At 37.7% G+C, this 19,491-nt stretch overlaps 1 protein-coding gene across 13 annotated transcripts in view; it reads left to right on the forward strand.

Annotated features, from left to right (window-relative positions):
* The window catches only part of OSBPL6 (oxysterol binding protein like 6), a 204,386-nt gene that overhangs the window by 146,835 nt on the left and 38,060 nt on the right, over window positions 1–19,491 (forward strand). For 9 of the 13 annotated variants that reach the window (XM_081260893.1, XM_081260896.1, XM_081260888.1 and 6 more), the window contains 7 exons: window positions 3,748–3,870; window positions 6,466–6,519; window positions 7,579–7,692; window positions 7,808–7,978; window positions 11,536–11,668; window positions 15,497–15,600; window positions 16,117–16,209. In XM_081260893.1, the coding sequence (XP_081117019.1) occupies window positions 3,748–3,870; window positions 6,466–6,519; window positions 7,579–7,692; window positions 7,808–7,978; window positions 11,536–11,668; window positions 15,497–15,600; window positions 16,117–16,209 (792 nt within the window). The remainder of the gene's footprint in view (window positions 1–3,747; window positions 3,871–6,465; window positions 6,520–7,578; window positions 7,693–7,807; window positions 7,979–11,535; window positions 11,669–15,496; window positions 15,601–16,116; window positions 16,210–19,491) is intronic. The other 4 variants (XM_081260891.1, XM_081260899.1, XM_081260889.1 and 1 more) reach the window with 1 other exon arrangement.

Raw genomic sequence — 19,491 nt, forward strand, 5'->3', positions numbered from 1 at the left:
TTAAATATCAATCCCCCATAGAAATAAATAGCTGTTATCCCAGCTCACAGCAGCAGAAAGGGGTCTGGGTGGGGCACCAACATCCGCTTCCCATTACTTCCCTATGTTCTTGCCCATTTGTATCTTGTGTAGGACTAGCACACCCTTGTCGTGTTTTTGTATTAGTATATACAGAACAAATCTTCCACATCCCATCTAGATGGCAAAGCACCTCACTGTTTCAGCTCCTATGAGAAAAGATGGACTTCCGGGGCACTGATTCGTAGCAGAACTTTGTTTTAAATACACATTGCCTTGGCCAGGATTTGTTCAAATTTTTTTGTTTGATGGCTTAAGTCCTAAAGCATTTCTGCATGCCCTCACTGTCACCACCGTCACCCCCTTGCATTTACCCACACATAGGCACATATATGTACACCTATACAGCATACCCTTGAGAAAGGAAGTGTTTCTCTATTTTTTAATGAAAAGGCTCAGGCTATTATTAGATTATATTAGATTTCTATTTTATTTATTGTTACTGCATTATAAGTATTTTTACAACTTCTTTAATCCAAAGATGCTTGTATATCTGACCTAAGTCAAGTACTGACATGATCACATCAGGACCTTTGCTTCTGTTTCTGTTTTAAGTAAACCTAGGAATATTTGAGACTTTTAAACAGGAAATAAATATCAATTGAAATTTCAAAAAAAAAATCTTCAATTTTCAGAAAGTTATTCAGTTTTCTTAAGGTATAACTCATCTACTAGGCATAGAGGCAGGAATTTTTACATAATGGAACATAGAGCACAGAAGACCCTATCTTGTACAGAAATGGGTTTTCTTTTCTTACACACTTATTTAGAACATTATGGTCAGAATTTATAATTGAAATAAAGAGAATTTCGTTTGCTCTGATTTTATAATTTGCCTCTTTGTCAGCTTGACAGCTTATTTAATTTTAAGAACTATATTTGGATTATTTCTATTTCTTTTGCTAGGTTTAGGAATATTGCATTAGAGAAAATAGAATTATTTGTTCAGAGCTTCTGCATTTATGTGTAAGAAATACACTTTTAACTTCCAGCCTTTTCTATCTTATCCCTTTTTTCCTCCTCTCCAATTAAACTCCCAAAGAAGAAAGAAAAGCTACTCTGATCGAAATCTGTGTCCATAGTTCCACAGAGACATGCTGTTATTATATTCTGAATTCAGTTAGGAAAAAAAGGAAAACATTTATACTTGTTATTAAATATTTCCATTCATCACACATACGCATGCACACACAAAAAAAATAGAAGTTAAATACTAGCTTTCAAATAAGATCTAGCCAGGAATAAAAACTTGATTCTTTTATAGATACTATCCACAGATGAAGCCACTAAAAATAGAAATGTCTTTAAATATAGATGAAATCTCTCAAGAACAAAGAAAGCTCTAATGAATATGATCCCACTTATATAGAGAATTGTTATTTTAATGATTTAATTTTGATTATTTAAAACTTTTAAAAAGAAATTAGCAAAAATCTATGGAATAGAGTGGTTATCTACCTGTCTGGTGACAGCAGAAAGCCAAACTTTCTATAAGAACTTACTATTTTTCTCTTGTCATTTAAACATTATTTATAACAAAACTCACTTGTTCAGTGTTTAATTCAGTAGTGAGAAAGGGGTGCCAAAGCCTTCCACTTGGCACTCTGGAAATGTGATAATGCTACCGGCACTTATCTTGTCCAAAAACATGATATTCCATGCAGCCTGAAATTGTCTCATCAAAAACATTAAAAAAAAAAAAAAACGCTACCAGATGACCAGATGAATCACAGTTTCTGATAGAATTATCCACAAGTAGAAAACCACTTCTTAGGTTGTTAAAGATCCTTTCACGAGTTCTTAATGTCACCAAGTGGACACCAGCAGGTATGTTTCTCTAAGGTATACAGTTCAGTCTTTAGGGATGACCAGGAAGATGAAGAAGTGATAGTAGTCTCAAGTTCATTTTGGGGGTGTTCATTTGGGCAGGGGGTTAGCAATGATGGTGGAATGTATGGATAAGGTAGTTGTGCATTGGGCTTAGGTAGAATGGAGGCATGGTGCTGGTTTTGAAGGGCTTTTCAAAGGTCAGGAGCATCTCCTTGTCTCTGATGTTAGAATGAAGCAATGTTGGCCACATCAGGAGAGGTGGATATGGGAGAAGTGGATATGGGAATGGACAGTAAGGACTCAGCTGCCTCCCTTCCTGTGGCTCACATCAGGAACTGATTATGAACCCTTCCCTCTGATTCGTGGGCTCCTCTCAAGCATTCTGCAGATTTGGGGCAGCTACCACCCACCTACTTGGGCCAGCAAAGCCATCTTCTCTGAGATGAATTCCATTGGCCATTCCTGTTGAGCTCTTTTTTATGTAGACTGTAAATGATTTCTGATAGAACAAATCATTTTGGAAAGCATCTTCCCAAGTCAGTTTGGGATGAGGCATCCTATAGAGAGCCTTCCTTGATTCATGGACCACACATCCAACTTTCTGAGGGAGGCAATAGAGTGGGTTATGCTGAGAGATTTTGCCTCCCTGCATTGTGGGCAAGATTGCAGCAACTGTGCAGTGGGTATGGGAGCCTCTTCCCACCTTGAGAGCTGCCGCCTCTGCTGAATTGTTAAAAGGGCACACTGTGGTCCAGAATGTCATGCCTGAGCTCTAGCATATGAGCTCTCAAAGTGTTTGCTAGTTCAATGGTTACTTTATAACTGAACGGCCCTTAGAATCAACTGGGTTTGTCAAGTCCAGCAGGGACTATGGGAAAATAAAGACAGACATCCTTCACTTGGCAAACCCAGTGTCACCAGATCTCATAGTCTTTCAGAAAATTTGGATTCTTAAAGTCTGAAATATTGTGCTTTGTAAATGTTTAAAACTCATTTTTTAAAAATGAAGTACCGCAGATGAACGCAACATGTCTTGAAAAAGAGGAAACATTTAATTGGCTTTTAACAGGAGGGTGCATAAGTGTGGACTCTTAGACCCAAGGTTTTTTGTTTGTTTATTTGTTTCTAATTATTTGTTACTTTTGTGCTGGGAATTGAACCCAGGGCCTTGGGCATGCTAAGCATACTCTACCACCAAACTACACTCCCAGTTCTAGAACTCAGATTCTTGGCCTTGCAGCCTGATGTCTTTAATACTGGCACCCAAGGGGAGTTCTACCATTGAAAGCCTGTACTTCTCAGTGTGCACTTGACAAGTAAGGTGTTTAACATCCACTTGGAAATGCCATGGCCGTACCAAGAAGAAGCAGGACCATGGCATAGAGTTCTGTGTTGATAGCAGGTTCCCAGCCATTTTAGACTCCTGCAGCCTTTCTGCTTCTACCCAGAAAGCCAGATCTGCACACTAATTGAACATTTGTCCTCAAAACAGCCCTACTCTAAAACTTTAAAGTTCCTCTGGTGCCCAGAGATTAACTGTCTGGGAAAATGCATTTTAAACATTCTGAGTACAGGCAATTGAAATTCCTTCCCACCCCAAGTAGACAAGGTGGCCCCAGTGAGTCTCTGATGGACCCTGTGTGCCTCCAGGTCTACCTGGGAAACTCATTTAACTTCAGTTAAAAGTGCATAGCTGTGTTTGATGTTAGAATTCGCTCCGGAATTTTTTCTACTTCTGGCGGGTCTAGTGTTGCCTCAAAAGCAACTTCTACTTAAGAATCTGCTTTAAGTGTGTCGTCAAACACAGAAAATATGTGATTTGTTTTTCTTTTCTCTCAGGAAGCTGACAGCTGGGAAATTATAGAAGGGCTGAAAATAGGTCAAACTAATGTCCAGAAACCAGACAAACACGAAGGCTTTATGTTGAAGAAGAGAAAATGGCCTTTAAAAGGCTGGCACAAGGTAACATTTTTATCAGATTCAATTTCAGATCATCTTCATAGAAAGGATATTATTTGTGATTATTCAGTAGGAAACCAAGACTATTGCATATACATAAAACTCATTTTCAAGGCCCCATGAATTGCATTCTATTATACCTACTAGCATCCAAAATCTGTAGCATATAGATGAAGGAGAAAATGTTTATGTAATACTTAAAATCCAAATTGTACATATTATTGTCTAACCTACTTTTTTCACATAAATTAGTATGGATATGTTCTCATTAAATATTTTTCTAAATATGAGATGCTTTTAAGTGTATTCCTTTGGGTGGATTTATATATTCCACCATTATTAAAACAATTTCTTATTGCTGGATATATAGGACTTGTCCAATATTTTGTTATGTTGTTGCAATGAGCATCTTTATAATTGAATACTGTTTAGTTTTGTGGGATAAACCTTACAATTATTACTAGGACAAAGTAAATTTGGAAAATTGCTGATTCTGGAAATTTTGGTTACCACTTTTTAAGGTAGTTTATTCTTCTCTCCCCTCCGAATATCCTTTTCTACCTCCCAGTTTTAATTAGGGAGGAAATATTTGTTACTACATTGTTATAATTACCCAAGTAGTAAGAATTCGATAGTGCTAGCTGGGTGTGATGGCATGTGTCTATTGTCCCAACTACTTGGAAAGGCTGAGGCCAAATGATCCCTTGAGCTCTGGAGTTGGAGACCAACCTGAGCAACATAGCAAGACCCCATATCTTTCCGGGGGCGGGGGGAGAATTTTGTGTTACTAAGGAGAAGGAAATTCTCTTCCACCTTCAGTATAAGCCCTCTGGTGGACCATTCAGAATCATCTCTGAAATCACTGGAAGATCAAGTTCATCTGCTCATCATCTCTACTGATGGATTTCATCTTAAACGGACAGATTTGTCAACTCAAAGGTCCAGATAGTAGCTGACCACTGGCTTAAAACAGGACAGTTATGGATTATAACTTGCTTGAAAAAAACACATTTTATGCATTTTTAAGGGAAAGATTCGAAATGAACAAATGGGAAAGGATGTCCCAGTGTCCTGTCTCCAAAGATGGAACAAAAACAGATCAAAGGGGCTTCTGACTAAGATGCCCTCTCCCCTGTCAGAAACTGTCTCCCCTGAACCCTATAATATTATTCCAATGCAAGTGATCTTTATCCATCCATTTTTTAAATTTTTCTTCCCTGAATTTTGGTCACCTCGTGATCCTTTCTGGGATCATCTTTGCCTTGCACTCTGACTTGGCACTTCCTTTAATCAGTGGCTTGTTAAGCTCTTTCCCTGTGACATCCTACAGGTTATCTTCACAAAAATTCTTTGATAGAAATTTTTAAAAATAGGGAAAAAAGGTCAAAGAAACATTTTATATGAATCACTGAATTTAACACTCTCAGTCCATGTTTCAGTATAAGTGACTGTGGTTTGACAACTTTCTGGAGTACGTCTGTAAACATCTTGCTGCATAAATGAAAGGAGGGAGGGTCTCCTTTCCATTGCCCTTTCTCCTCATCTCCAGTACCAACCTATACTGATTCAAGCATCAGCCCATTTGGCTCTAGACAATTGAATAGTTGTATGTTTTTCAATTGTGGAGATTCTTTTTTGCCTCTTGTTCTCCTAAAACTGAAACAAAGGGATAACAGTGGCTTTTTGTGAGCTCTGGGCAGGTGACCCCAGACCTGACTTCCTGCAACCTCAGTATCTGTGAGTTCCTGAATCACATAAAAACTTTCCAGCAGAGTAATTTTCCAGCAACAGAAAGACTCTCTGCATGTGTAGAGCTACAGGAAGTCACTGGGTCCTTTGTGTGATTGGGTCCTGGGAGCAGTTTGTTCTCTTGTAAATTGTCCACTGAAAAGAAATCAAGAGCAGAGAGTTTCTAAGTGTTTGTGGAGCAAAAATGGCTAAATCCATTCACACTGGATCAAGAAGACCTTGGAGCAGACAAAAATTGCCAAAAACCCAAAAAACTCTCTCTCTTTTTTCTACCCTTAATATAATTTGGAAATATTTTAATCTCTTTTACTAATAGTGAAATGCAAGCTGTTTGCTAAGGCCACTTAAACTTTCTAAGAATTCATTCTTCAAAGATCCAGTCTATTGGCTTCTAAAGTGAACAAGAACATTTTCAGGAATTATCTAGAGAAAATTCACGAGTTTGCCTATAAGGTAAAAAGAATCCTGCAGAATTGTGTAGAACTCCTCACAGAATTATTGTGACATAATCTGGATTATTATCATTTCTCACTTTCAGAAATATGTGGTTCATTCAGAAGGTCTTAGCTATAGGCCCTGAGATTTCCTCCTTGTTATCAAAACCATGGTGAAAAGATTCCATCCCCCTTGAGTTACATGTAAAAGAACCCTGGTAGGTTAATAACACAGAATGAGAGCTCTGATCTCCTTGCAGCTTAAAATGACTGACTGTGGCCAGATGCACTGAATTCATATATTAAAATGATCAAATATGTTGATTGCTAAATGTGAAGCAACTAGACCCACATTTGTGAATGTTTTATATAATTCAAAATATAGACAATAACTAGGGATGTTTGGTTCTTGCAGCGTTTTTTTGTCCTGGATAATGGAATGTTAAAGTATTCAAAGGCACCACTTGATGTAAGTAGCACACAGGACTTGTTTCAAAAGTTGATTTAGAATTCTGCTTGAAGTGAGTAAACACTAATTGTGCAAGCCTTTTGCTGTAGTTCCCAGCTTTGTGCATGTCTATGCCTCTGATATTTAACAAGCTTCCAAACCTGCATGTTTCGGAGAAGGTGTGTCTTGTGCTTATACTCAAGATAGCAGAAAGTCTCAAACTAGTGCATGAAGGTTTAAATTAACTAATTAATGTACATTCAAAACAGAAGCTTAAACCTAAGAGCAACACATAAATAAAATCACCCCTTTCTCTCTTGAAGAGAAAAATGCAAATAGTCTTTTCTTTCCCCTGGCCCTCTCAATAAACTCTGCTTTATGAACTTTTCTTGAGATTTAAAGCCATTTTTGTTCTTGTCGAGGTCCTTTTGAAACCATCTTTTGAATTTTATTTCTGTTTCATACATTGTTTTATCTTGGGAATCCCAATTCACAAAAATTTCTTGAACTAGTTTTTTTTTTAATATATAAAGTTGTCGTTTACATGAAAATCAGGAAAATTCCCTTCGTATTATATGGTGTAGGGGAAATGACATAAGGCTCAGATTACAGTTTAGTCCCCATCTCTGCTGTTGAATTAGGGTGTCTTTGATCACAAGGGGACAGCCAAAAGGAGGAATGGGCTGCTCTGTGCCTTCCCTTCCATGTTACCTACTTCTGCCCTAGCTCTGTCTCACTGTTCAGGGATGTTCTGGGTCATAAGTTAAAATGTTGACCATAGTTACTTTAGGAATCATGAAAATGTCTTTTGAAGGGATATAACCTATGTGATCTAGAATTCTGAAGAACTGGCCTTAGAGGCTATTTCCAAAACAGGAATAAGATAAATATTGTCACTTAATGAAATTGGTATGAAGTCACAGGAACTTTAACTGTCTCAGTTTAAGGGTCTCAACTTCAGAATCCCAACCATTTTCTCTTTTTTTTAAAGAGGTATGGTAATCCATTTCCCATAGATAAGTTAAAAATTACCTTCAGACCATAAGTACATCAGCGTATTTACTAATCTTTTGATTTCAGATTCAAAAAGGGAAGGTCCATGGGAGCATAGATGTGGGACTATCTGTGATGTCAATTAAAAAGAAAGCACGGAGAATAGACCTTGACACAGAAGAGCACATCTACCATTTGAAGGTGAAATCGCTTTCCAACAGTTCTTGGGCCATTATGGGAGACCTGATTTATCTGCACCAGTGGCAGACAAGAGATGGGTTTCCCAGTTACCTTCTCCTCTTGCTCTTTATTTCAGGTGAAGTCCCAGGACTGGTTTGATGCCTGGGTTTCCAAGCTGCGCCATCATCGGCTGTACCGTCAGAATGAAATTGTGAGATCACCAAGAGATGCTAGTTTTCACATATTTCCTGCAACTTCCACAGCAGAGTCCTCCCCAGCTGCTCATGTTTCTGTTGTTGATGGAAAGGTATGATTTTGCTCTATAAAACCAACATGGCAATTGCTTAGAAAACTATGCAAATATGGTATTCCACTTCCCATAGATAAGTTAAAAATTACCTTCGGCTCACTAATTCAATACAGACCGTAAGTATATCAGACCATATATCCTATCAACGTATTTACTAGTCTTTTGATTTCAGATTTAAAAAGGGAAGTCCATGGGAGCATAGATGTCAGAGTATCTGTGATGTCAATTAAAAAGAAAATACCAGGAAAAAAAAAAAGTTTGCTTTGTAAACTGACACTCAGAAGATAGCAATGACATTGGCATCAGAGTTAATCACAAATATAGATTAGGCATAAATGTGATCACCAAAAGTATTAAGAATTATTTTTCCTTTTTAATGACTAAAGGGCATTCTATTTTTATGTGGCTTTGTAAGAATATTAGGAAGAGGAGCAAGTATTTGTTTAATCAGCACCCAGTAATCAGGTACCTTCATAATTTTAGGGTGATGATAAGAATACCCTAAAGTTCTGAAAGTGAAACTTGCTTTTTTGCCTTGAGCCGTAATGATTTGACCCAGAGAGAGCTTGTAAGTCCGATAATGAAGTTAATGCAAGTAAGTTAACCTGCTAATGAAGTTAATGCAAATAATAATACAGGTAGTAGCCTATTTCAGTGACCAGGTACTCCATGAAGCATTTAACATTCATTTATCACTAATTTTTCATAAAAACAAAGTTCAGGGACAGTAAAGAATTTGTCCAGAATGGCACAGCATTTGACCCTGAATCATCTCTGTTTCCAAAACCACTGCCCTTTCTCTTACACCAGGTGCCAGGCAAGGGAGGCTGAGGTTGTTCCTGGGCTTTCATAGGAGCTCATTTTCTTTTTTTTTTTAATATTTATTTTTTAGCTTTAGGTGGACACAATTATTTTATTTTATGTGGTGCTGAGGATCGAACCCAGTGCCTCATGCATGCCAGGCGAGCCCGCTACTACTTGAGCCATATCCCAGCCCCCACAGGAGCTCATTTTCTATGCTACTGAAAAGCTACAGGTGTTGCTTGTTTAAAAGTTAAAATTAAGCCTGGCACAGTGACACACTCCTGAATCCCAGCTACTCAGCAAACTGAGGCAGGAGGATTGAAAGTTTGAAGCTCGCCGGAGCAACTTAGCAAGAGCTTATCTCAAAATAAAAAAATTTTTAAATGCTGGGGTTGTAGCTCAATGGTAGAGCCTGCATGAGATCCCTATATCAAGGAAAAAAAAAGCCAAGGTTGTGGCAACAGGCAGGGAGGCAGCTGTTTCTTCCTTTGATTCAATAATTATGTTTTCTGAAACATAGACACATTGTACTGCCCAGGGGTGTGCCAGCTTTACACTTGGCACATGAAATCAAGAACAGAAACGGCTGCCACAAGTATTTCATTGGAGATTCTGCTTTCTCTGTTTGCTTTCACAGGAATGTACATCATACATAGATTCAGGTTTCCTTTGCAAAGCATCAAAAAACCTCATGAAAAAAAAAACTGCAAGACTAATCAAATCAGATTCAATGAAACATTACTATCTTCAATTTTGTTATTTCAGTGGAAATTACTTAAATAATGTCGGTTAAGTCCCATTAATTGTTTTTCACAAGACTGTCAAACCTTGCATTATTTCATTCTTGTTGCAGCTTGCTAAGGACTTTTTAAATTATCTTTTTTCCCAGAGTATAATGCTGGGTTAACATTAATACCAGCCAGTTCTGAAATAAAAGGAATCATACCAGAAGGTCAGGGGGCTAGGAATGTTGGGAACTTACAGATGCCAAGATAGTCCCCAGGGTTCTCTGAGCCTTCTGTGTTCTCACCACAGGGTAAAATGAATCACAGCATTATCCAAATTAAGTGAGAAATGTATCCCAAATGGATCTTTTAAATTAAAAAATTTAATTCTTTGGTTCTTCCGGCTTCTGCCTACATCTTTGGCACTGAGTGTTGACAAAAGATACATTGTTTTCATCCCTTGTCTTATTTATTAAATGACATGGGTGATATTTGAGAATGGTGAACTGAAACCAAATCCTCCCCACTCTTTGCCTCAGACTAAGAAAGCTCGTTAACTCTGGTTTTCACAAAAAATCTATTTCTTTAGTTGGGAATGGTATACCTCTAAGATGTAACTTGGTAAAAGATTTCCATTGCATTTATCAAAATGCAACAAAGATTGAAAAGAGCTTTTTATCATTTCGCTTGCCTTCTTCATGTCAAACTAGGGGACTCCTGAATGGGAATTGGTTTGTGGGTAGTAAGTCGTCTGGGTTTGCTAAGTGTGTGCATCATTTACTTCTGATTTTGAAGAGACACATTCAGTTGTAATCGAATATTAAAACCAACTATGGAATTTTAAAGTTATTTCAGCTTTATGGGAAATAAGTTTCTGCTTATTTCACTGAAGTTTACTGCACTTATCCTGATATCTACATATTTCATCTAACTTTATTTCACATAAAATCCTTTGAGTGGAAATTCTACCAGCTATAGATAATGACTTGGCAAAACTGCCTTTTTATATAATTTTTCAGTATGCATTTGAAGTTCTATAAGGCTGCTTGCTGGTGGATAATGGATTTAGGTGTCACATGTGGTTGAGGAGACATTGAAGTGATTATAAGGGCACAGAGGACTTTTGGAAAGGAAGGGCTTTAAATCATGAGTTAAAAGTACCTCAACAAGGACACTGCATCTAATGCAGCTTACTGAGTAACTTAAAAGTGCTGGGAATCTGAGTTGGCAGGTCCTTGTGAGTATGAGATGCAACATATTTGAATGTTATCCCCTTCACTGATTGGTGGAGCTGGCAACCTAATGGGAGTGTTGTTACTTATGGGGAGGCGGCCAGCGCCTCACCAGGGGGTCCTTTTCTCTGCTCAGGAGGGTATAAGCCACCAGAGAAAATAAGTCAGAAATAATTAGTGAAGAAAAAAAGTCAGAGTCAGAATTATAGTTTTGAAGCAGAGTGCCTGATAGATCCAGACCACACAGGAGCTAGAGCTGGCCAACTAGAAAATGGCTCCTGTGGTTTATTTAAGGGGGTACCTCAAAGGCAGGGATAAGGTTTCAGGGGTGGAGTCTTGCTTCATGTTGTATTCAACAGATTGATTGACATCTTGGCAGGTTACACTCATCTCTGAAAGGCTGTGTGGCTGCAGCAGGTCACCCTATCTCCAGTGCTGTGTGGGACGTGGGGCTGAACTGAATAGGGTTCACATGTGTCTGGGCAGTCTTGACCAGAGGAAATTTCCACTTTAAGTTTTCAGACACCAGATTCTCCTATTCACTGGCTGCGATGCTGATTTTAATTCACAGAGAGCCCACGGAAGGTTCTCATCAGTTACTGTTTGTAAATGTTGCCTTCCCTGGACACATACCATGTTTAGCCAACAGGCTTCCTCCATATTTTCAAGATGCCTTTTATTCCTCTTTTCTTAATCTCACTATGAGGGTACTTATGTTTCTTAATGATCATTGAAATATACTCTTTCTGCTTCATATAACCATAGGGTTCATTTCTGTTTTTGTTCCTCATAGGTGCAACCAAACAACTTTCCTTGGCAGTCTCCTCTGCCATGTAGCAATAGCCTCCCTGCAACCTGTACAACTGGCCAGAGCAAAGTGGCAGCCTGGTTACAGGACTCGGAAGAAATGGACAGGTGTGCAGAAGGTTAGTTCCTGCCCATTTGGGCTATCAGAGTAATAAGCCCTCAAATCAAACCAAACAAAAAGTACTGAAGTGAATTGTGGGTACTGCATCTTTCACACTGACCCTTTTGATTGCCTTGACCTTTCCTTTTTCTTACTTTTATCCTCTTTTTTTTAATATTCTTTTCCATTTCATGACCTGGGCTACTTACCTGCTGGTTCTCCTGTACCCTCACAATAAATGAACCTGATTTTGATCTTGCCTTGACTTCCTCCCACTTCAGCCTTCTCTCATCTTTTTGCTGGTTCTGCTGGCTTCCGTGTTCTCTACCCTTCAGACCCTGAAGAGCCCTCCGCCCTTGGCCCTTGCTCCTGGACTCGCTGTTCTACCTTTCTCTCTAGGTCTGTTCCATGGCTGCCTTCTCTGATGCTGTCTTGTCCATAAAACGAATATATATTTCCTGACAACCCAGCCATAAAGGGCAAAATTCTAATATGCTGCATCTTTTATCCATAGTTACCTGTTAGTGGTATATATCACTAGGGATCAGTTTTTAAATATTCTGAACTAATACATGATTCCCTCACTCTGTATCTCCAAACCACTTTATCTCTTCATACTTTTTCCTTTCTTGTAATCAGCTGGAGCACATTGGTCCAAACTTGATCCATAGGCCATTTCCATTCTGTGAGACAATTTTCATTTGATCTTCAATACCAAGAAAAACAAGGGCAGTGTAGAGAGTACTTATTAAGGCTCGACTGAATTCTTAAAATGATCTTAAGATGACATCAGGATTAATTTAATTTTTTTCCTTTATGAAATTATAAAAAAAAAATTAGATATAGTATCATTTTTATGTCCTTACTTAGAAAAATGAAAATTTGGCAATCTGTTAGTCTCCTGACCAAATATTTTTTTTCACCCCACCTGTGTGTGCACTCAAAGTCTGTAGCATTTTTATCAGCCCTTTGGGAGATCCACCTCCCAAACTCAATCTTTATGTGAATATATGATTGAATAGGGATTTTATATTCATTATCACATCCAGCTGACTTACCAAAGGTTTTCCTTGGATGTATTCACCAAGGAAACACTCAGACTATAGTTTCAGTACAATAACTTCAGGTTGGGGAAGAATCACCCACACAGTGATTCTGAAAATTTCAGCCTCTACTCTGGAAAACTTAGGAGCAGAGAAGTTCACTTCCTTTACCAAGGTCCCATGGCTAGTAAGTGGAGCTGGGACTCACTCTGGCATTGTGATCCCAGAGTGTGTTCTTGAACATGTAGTTGCTCTGCCATCTCAGTTGTGTCTTCCCTGAGAGTGGGCCCATGTACCTTACATCCCTGTTTCTGTCAGTGCTTTTGTCATACCCCCACTAAAACCTCGGGGTCATCTTTGATCCTCCTCCCTGTTCATCCAGCCATGACCAAGTCCTGTCTGTTGTTTCTTTGAAAACCTCCTCCTCATGCTCCCCTTCTGTCTTCCCCTGAATTCCACTCATGTCTTTCTGACTGAGGCCCACCATTCTTGTCTCTGTGTGATCACCAGCCTCCTCACTGGTTCTCTGCCTCAGTATCTGGCTCTGCTGCTTCCTCCCTCTCAGAGGATCATGGGAAATTACCATTCTGGAACCTGACTGCAGGTCCTAGATCAGAACTTAGCAGACATTGTCCTTTGCATTCAGCTACCAGGCACAGATGTTGCTATTATCCGCACTTTGTGGATGAGGAACCTTAAATGCATGAAGGTTAAGGAATTTGCCCAAGAAGATGCAGGTGCCCTGGTAGAGGGATTGGGACTCCAGCCAACCCACATTCGACTAATCCCAGAGCCAATTCTTTGTCCACTACATAATGCTCCCTGAGAACTATTGGTTTTTAAAATAGCTTTTATGCAAAAACTCTTTAGTGGTTCTCCATTGGCTCTGGGCCTTTAGTCCAAACTGCTTAGCCCAGCATTTAGCAACCTATGCCCTCAGCTTTCTGACCCTTCATACCCTTTCAGCCTTGCCTGCTGTAGTCTCAACCAGACTTTGCTATTTTGTGGATATACTTGGGTATTTCCACCTGCATGCCTTTATACAGATTGTTCTCCCCAACCTTCAGTGCGCTCTCTGTCCTTCCCTAGCTTCCTGCTTTGCTGAAACCTTTCCCTCGATCTTCCAGACCCAGAAAAATGTCTGCTGTATTTTTTTCCTTAGTTGTAGATGGACACAATACGTTTATTTTATCTATCTATCTACCTATCTATTTATTTATTTATATGTGGTACCGAGGATTGAACCCAGAGCCTCACACATGCCAGACAAGCACTCTATCACTGAGCCACAGCCCCAGTCCATCTGCTCTGTTTTTGGTGTGTTCTGCTGACCTAAAGTCACGGTCTCTCTTTTTTAATCTCCTATTACACTTAAAAAACAAAAATGTATATTGATCATTTGTCACAGAGAGTGTCTAAATTGAGGTTGGTTGCATTTCAAAAGTAAGAACACTTCTTGGTTATTCATTGGTTGCATATTTCATTGATTGCATTCTAAAAATGTAATGTCTATTGAATGCATTATTTATCTGATTTACAGTTCTAATACTTAAAGCAGCTGACTATTTATAGATCTGGAAACCAGTCCAGACCTTAAATATATAAGCATATTTAAATATGGAGCATATTTTTTCCATAGGGATGAAATGTTAGTTGGTATAACATCTCTGATAGATTTTTAAAAAATCATTCATTACAAGAGTATTAGTGAGCTACATTCCATTCTGTTTTTCTAAACTTGACTGTGACTCCACACAAATTCCAGACAACTACCTTGTAACATTTTGGAGGAACAGGTAGGCAGGCCCCTAAGAATAAAACCACAGGACTGTTAAGTTCCCTTGAGTCTGTTTCCCATGTGACAAAAGCCATCAGAAAAGGAAAGTGTCTTTATATATGTACTTAGGGTAATGATGCCCATTCTCATTCCACCATCTTTTCTACCTCCATCCCCACTCCCTTCTCCTCCCTCCTCTTTGCTCTGTCTAAAGTTCCTCCGTTTCTCCCATGTTCCCCACTCACCCCCATTATGGATCAGCATCCACATATCAGAGAAAACTTCGACCTTTGGTTTTTTTGAGATTGGCTAACTTCACCTAGTATGATATTCTCCAACTCCATTCATTTACTTGCAAATGCCATTATTTTATTCTCTTTTAAGGTGGAGTAATGTTCCATTGTGTATATATACCACAGTTTCTTTATTCATTCATCTATTGACGTTGGTTCCACAATTTAGCTATTCTGAATTGTGCTGCTGTAAACATTGATGTGGCTGTGTCACTGTAGTATGCTGTTTTTAAGTCCTTTGGGTATAAACCCAGCAGTGGGATAACTTGGTCAAATGGTGGTCAATCTCCATATTGCTTTCCATCATTACCCTAAGTATATGTATGAAGGCATGAATGGTGTGACTCTACTTTGTGTAAAACCAGAGACAATTTTTTGAAAAATTTTGCTCTATATGTATACTATGAATTGAAATGCATTCTGCTGTCATGTATAACAAATTAGAATAAATAAATAAATTTTTAAAAAGAAAAGGAAAGTTATCACACACAATTTGAGATTTTAATGGGTTCTACACTAAGAGCCATCAATTGGTAAGAACGGGCTTTGAAATCTTCTAATAATCAATGGTTTTAGTTTCTAAATCAGAGAAGGATGTGTTTAATTCACTTTCAGGTATCACCACCTGATCTGCCTGATCATATTTACCATATTATGGATTGATTCCCCTTAATTACCAATACCAGCATTCATGGCCCAATTCTAACATATTTTTATTTCTGATTTTTTTTTAGATCTTGCACACTGCCAGTCTAACCTTGTGGAACTTAGCAAACTCCTGCAAAACTTGGAAATACTTCAGAGAACTCAGTCAGCACCAAACTTTACTGACATGCAGGTAAACCTATTACTGCTGCCAGCAAAAACAGTTAACACTTTAATCTTTCCTGGATCATTCTGTGAATATACAAGTCACATTTAAAGGGAAATAACTACAACTAATTTATATTCTAGAGTTATTCTTAATATTTTTTAATCTTGGTGTCATTATGTTAAGATAACTTAAAATGTTTTTACATTTAAATACAGTGCAAACTGCTATAGAAATATATCTCTGGATCATTCTTCCCATGTGTCTGTTGCAATGGCTTTGAATATATATATTTAGACACTTTCAGAATGAAGACTCTTTTCACAGAAAAAATGCTGACGATATCTAATCTTGTTTTCATTCTGCATATCAGAAATTTTACAATTAAGTTCTTTTCTCTGCTTTAAATGAGATACCTATCTCTCCTGGTTTGCTTCAAGGTTCTAACAATTATTCCTTACTAACTGACTGTTCTGTCTGCATGTGTATCATCTGTGTAAACTTAATAATCCGTTGTTGCCTTTAACTCTCTGTGCAATGTAGGCTAACTGTGTAGATATTTCAAAGAAAGACAAGCGGGTCACAAGACGCTGGAGAACAAAAAGTGTCAGCAAAGATACAAAAATACAACTGCAGGTACAGATCTTACTTTTCCTTCCTTCATGTTTTCATATACTTTAAAAGTATTCATCTTTATATATATTCGCTCACAGATGTTGGATTGAGAGAGCAGCTTAACTACTTGAAAGCCAGTGCTTCTGAAGCAGAGTTTTTTTTAGATCTAAAATAGTAGAAAATCTATTTATTTTACTTGCTTGATCATAAGTGAAAATAATTAGAAAGAAAGATAAAATTATATGATTGCGAAGTAGCATTTTCATTCTCAATCATAGCCTTTGAACCATTAAAACTTTTTAAACAAAAAGTCACCTTAAAAATCTCAACTAAGCTGGGAGTAGTGGCACTTGCATGTAATCCCAGTGGCTCAGGAGGCTGAAACAGGAGGATCATGAGTTTAAAGCTAGCCTCAGCAATTTAGTGAGGCACTAAGCAACTCTAAGTGAGACCTTATCTCTAAATAAAATACAAAACAGGGCTGGGGATGTGGCTCAGTGGTTGAGTGCCCCTGAGTTCAATCCTGGTACCGCCCCCCCCCCAAAAAAAATCTGGACTAAAAGTCTGATAGATTATAATAAACAACCATTTATATATGCTAGATCTTAAAAGAACCATTTATGTATCAACTTTGTCCAAATTTTTACCTATTGACAAAAAGAGTAGAGGGTGCACTAGAATAAAAATCAACAAGCCTGGACTTTCATCTAATCACTGTGATTTTCTGGCTGTATAAATTTTGTGCACGTCTGTTAAATTTTCTGGGCTTCCATTTGCTCCTGGGTAAAGTGATGGACTTAATTTAATGATCTCTGAATTCCCTTTTAACTCTAAATCTGCAAAATAGATATTACTGGGCCTGCAATAATCACTATAAAATCTGAACTAAAGTCTTAATGGCTCATAATAAATTTAACTGAAGTTGATTTTAAATAAAATTTTTACTTGAAATAAGTAGTTCTAAATTTTTAAAGTAAGATCCTTTTATGTCATAGTATTGCAGTGATACCAATACAGTAAATTCTTAAAACCTCTTGTATTTAAATCACATTATTTTCAGATCACCAATCTAGGCTATCTACTATTCTAACCTTAGCTGTGTATTCTAAATGATTCTTAACCTGCACAGTCAAAATTAGACTTATGATTTAGCTTTGTTTTTATTATACTATAAATCAATTTGAATCCTAATAGAAGGTAAAAGGAACTGCTTTTCAGAATTCTTCACTTTCTTCTAAATAATCAACAGAATAATTCTTCTCTAATTCTAACTGCTTTAGTAACATTCTTTGTATTGTAATTCTGAATGTGTAAATAACAAACTGTTGCTTTGCTTTCTAATCTGATATATTTAAAAAGAAATTTTCATAAGCATTAAAGATCCATTTTTTATTTAGAGTTCTATAGCCTGTAAATATAATTAGTGTTTCTTTATTTGGTATTTTGTTTGTGTTTTCCCTTCTATTCATAAAATTAGTACTATAGGGACAAATGTGTCAAACAATTTGACAAGAGATTCATCTAGAATTGCCTTTGGCACATTTTTTAAATATGTTTTGAGTTTTGAGAATCTCATTTGTTTGTTTGGTGTGTGTGTGTTTGTATGTTTTCAAGTTGAGTGTCTATGGTTCTTATAGCCAAGAAAAAGAACCATTTTTATAAATGAAAGAACCATTCCTTTAAATACAATAATGGAAGAAAGCTAGCATAATAAGAACATATCCATTTGTGAATAGACATTATTTGCTTGGTTTTTAAAGGCAAATTAAATTCTAATTAAGTTAGAGACCCATTCACAGCTGCTTTCTTGAATGGTTCATTCTCAGCAGCCCTGATCTCAGTGCCCGTGGCTGGTAGCTGGTGGCTGCTGCAGCTAGGAAGCCCATACAGCCCTGTGACAATCCAGCTTTACTGGAGGAAACAGAATGCAGCTGGTCACAGGCAGTGTTTAAACTATACCAAGAGGTTACAAGGATTTTTTTGGAGTCATCAGAAGAAATTGTTCAAAAAGCAGGAAAATATTTTCTGTTTATGTTCCTGCCATATCTTTGAATAGTTTGCTTCTTTTTAAACTTTTACTTATGCTATCTTGTTTCTTTTTCATGTGCCAGATAGAAACAACCTGGCCCTTATCATTTTTCTTTAGATATTTTTGAGGGAAATTGATGTAATCTTATCCCCACATTCAAAGACAAACTTTGTCTTTTCAAAAGGGAAAGATGGTTCTACTTTAAGTAGAAATAAATAGACTTCAGGTGACAGTAAGCCACTAATCACTCTCAAAGTCCTCTACTTGTACTTTAATAGAAGTTTTCATAGACTGAAATCCTGGACCTTTTCAGCTTGTCCAAGCCAATGGGTCTTCCAGGAGCCCTCAGGACACTCATTTTCTGTGAATGGGAGTTACTCAAAGTTCCCCAACATGCACACCTGCTGGGGACCCAGCCATGACTATGCTATTACTCAGCTGTATTTCTGCCCACAGAAAGACATGGCATTTATTTTTACTCTAGTGGATTGAACATACCTATCACTTTTCCACACCTTAATACACAGTTTCCCCCACTCATACTTTAAATGCTTTTTGATTGTGGGAATTGGAATTCCATATAATGATGCCAAGTATCTGTTGTGAGCTTATCATCATCTTATTTCCCCTGAAGATCCTCATTGTGGCCAACTTGAGTGGCTCTCAGGTTGTGACAGCCCATTTTACATCCCCTCTGTTGTTTATATCTAAACCATAGGCTGTTGTGAAGGAACCCAGACTACCAAAGGGTGACAGGGCTGGTGGTTGTTCCTGCTGTTATTTTTATTGGTGTGGTGTCACTGAATTTTGAAATATAAAATAGATTCTATAAAAAATTGAAAATGAAGAATGTGTTATACTATGTGTGCGATTGCTTATTTTTGTATGGGTGAGACCGTGCTCCTGACTCAAATCTTTTTGGCCATATTTCTTCTAGATACCATGCCATAATTTAATCTCAGAAAATCCATTGTGTAACTTGTAAAGTCAACACTTGTCCTAGAATATTCTGTGTTTGTGTGTGGGGGTGGAGGGGTTACCTTTTTTAAAAAAATGGACTTCCTGGCTCCCAAATTTCAAATCTTTTAGTTCTAATGAAAATCTGAATACCATTATGCAGAAAGTTTGGCTATGTTTGTTTTTTTTGTTTTGGTTAGGTTTGGGGTTTGTTTGTTTGTTTTGGTGATGCTAGGGATTGAACCCAGGGCCTTGTGAGGCAAACACTCTACCAACTGAGCTATATCTCCAGCCCTTAGTTATGTTTTAAATGAAGT

This window comes from Spermophilus citellus (assembly GCF_964194105.1).
Source record: "Spermophilus citellus genome assembly, chromosome: 11".
In the NCBI taxonomy this organism is placed as follows: Eukaryota; Metazoa; Chordata; class Mammalia; order Rodentia; family Sciuridae; genus Spermophilus; species Spermophilus citellus.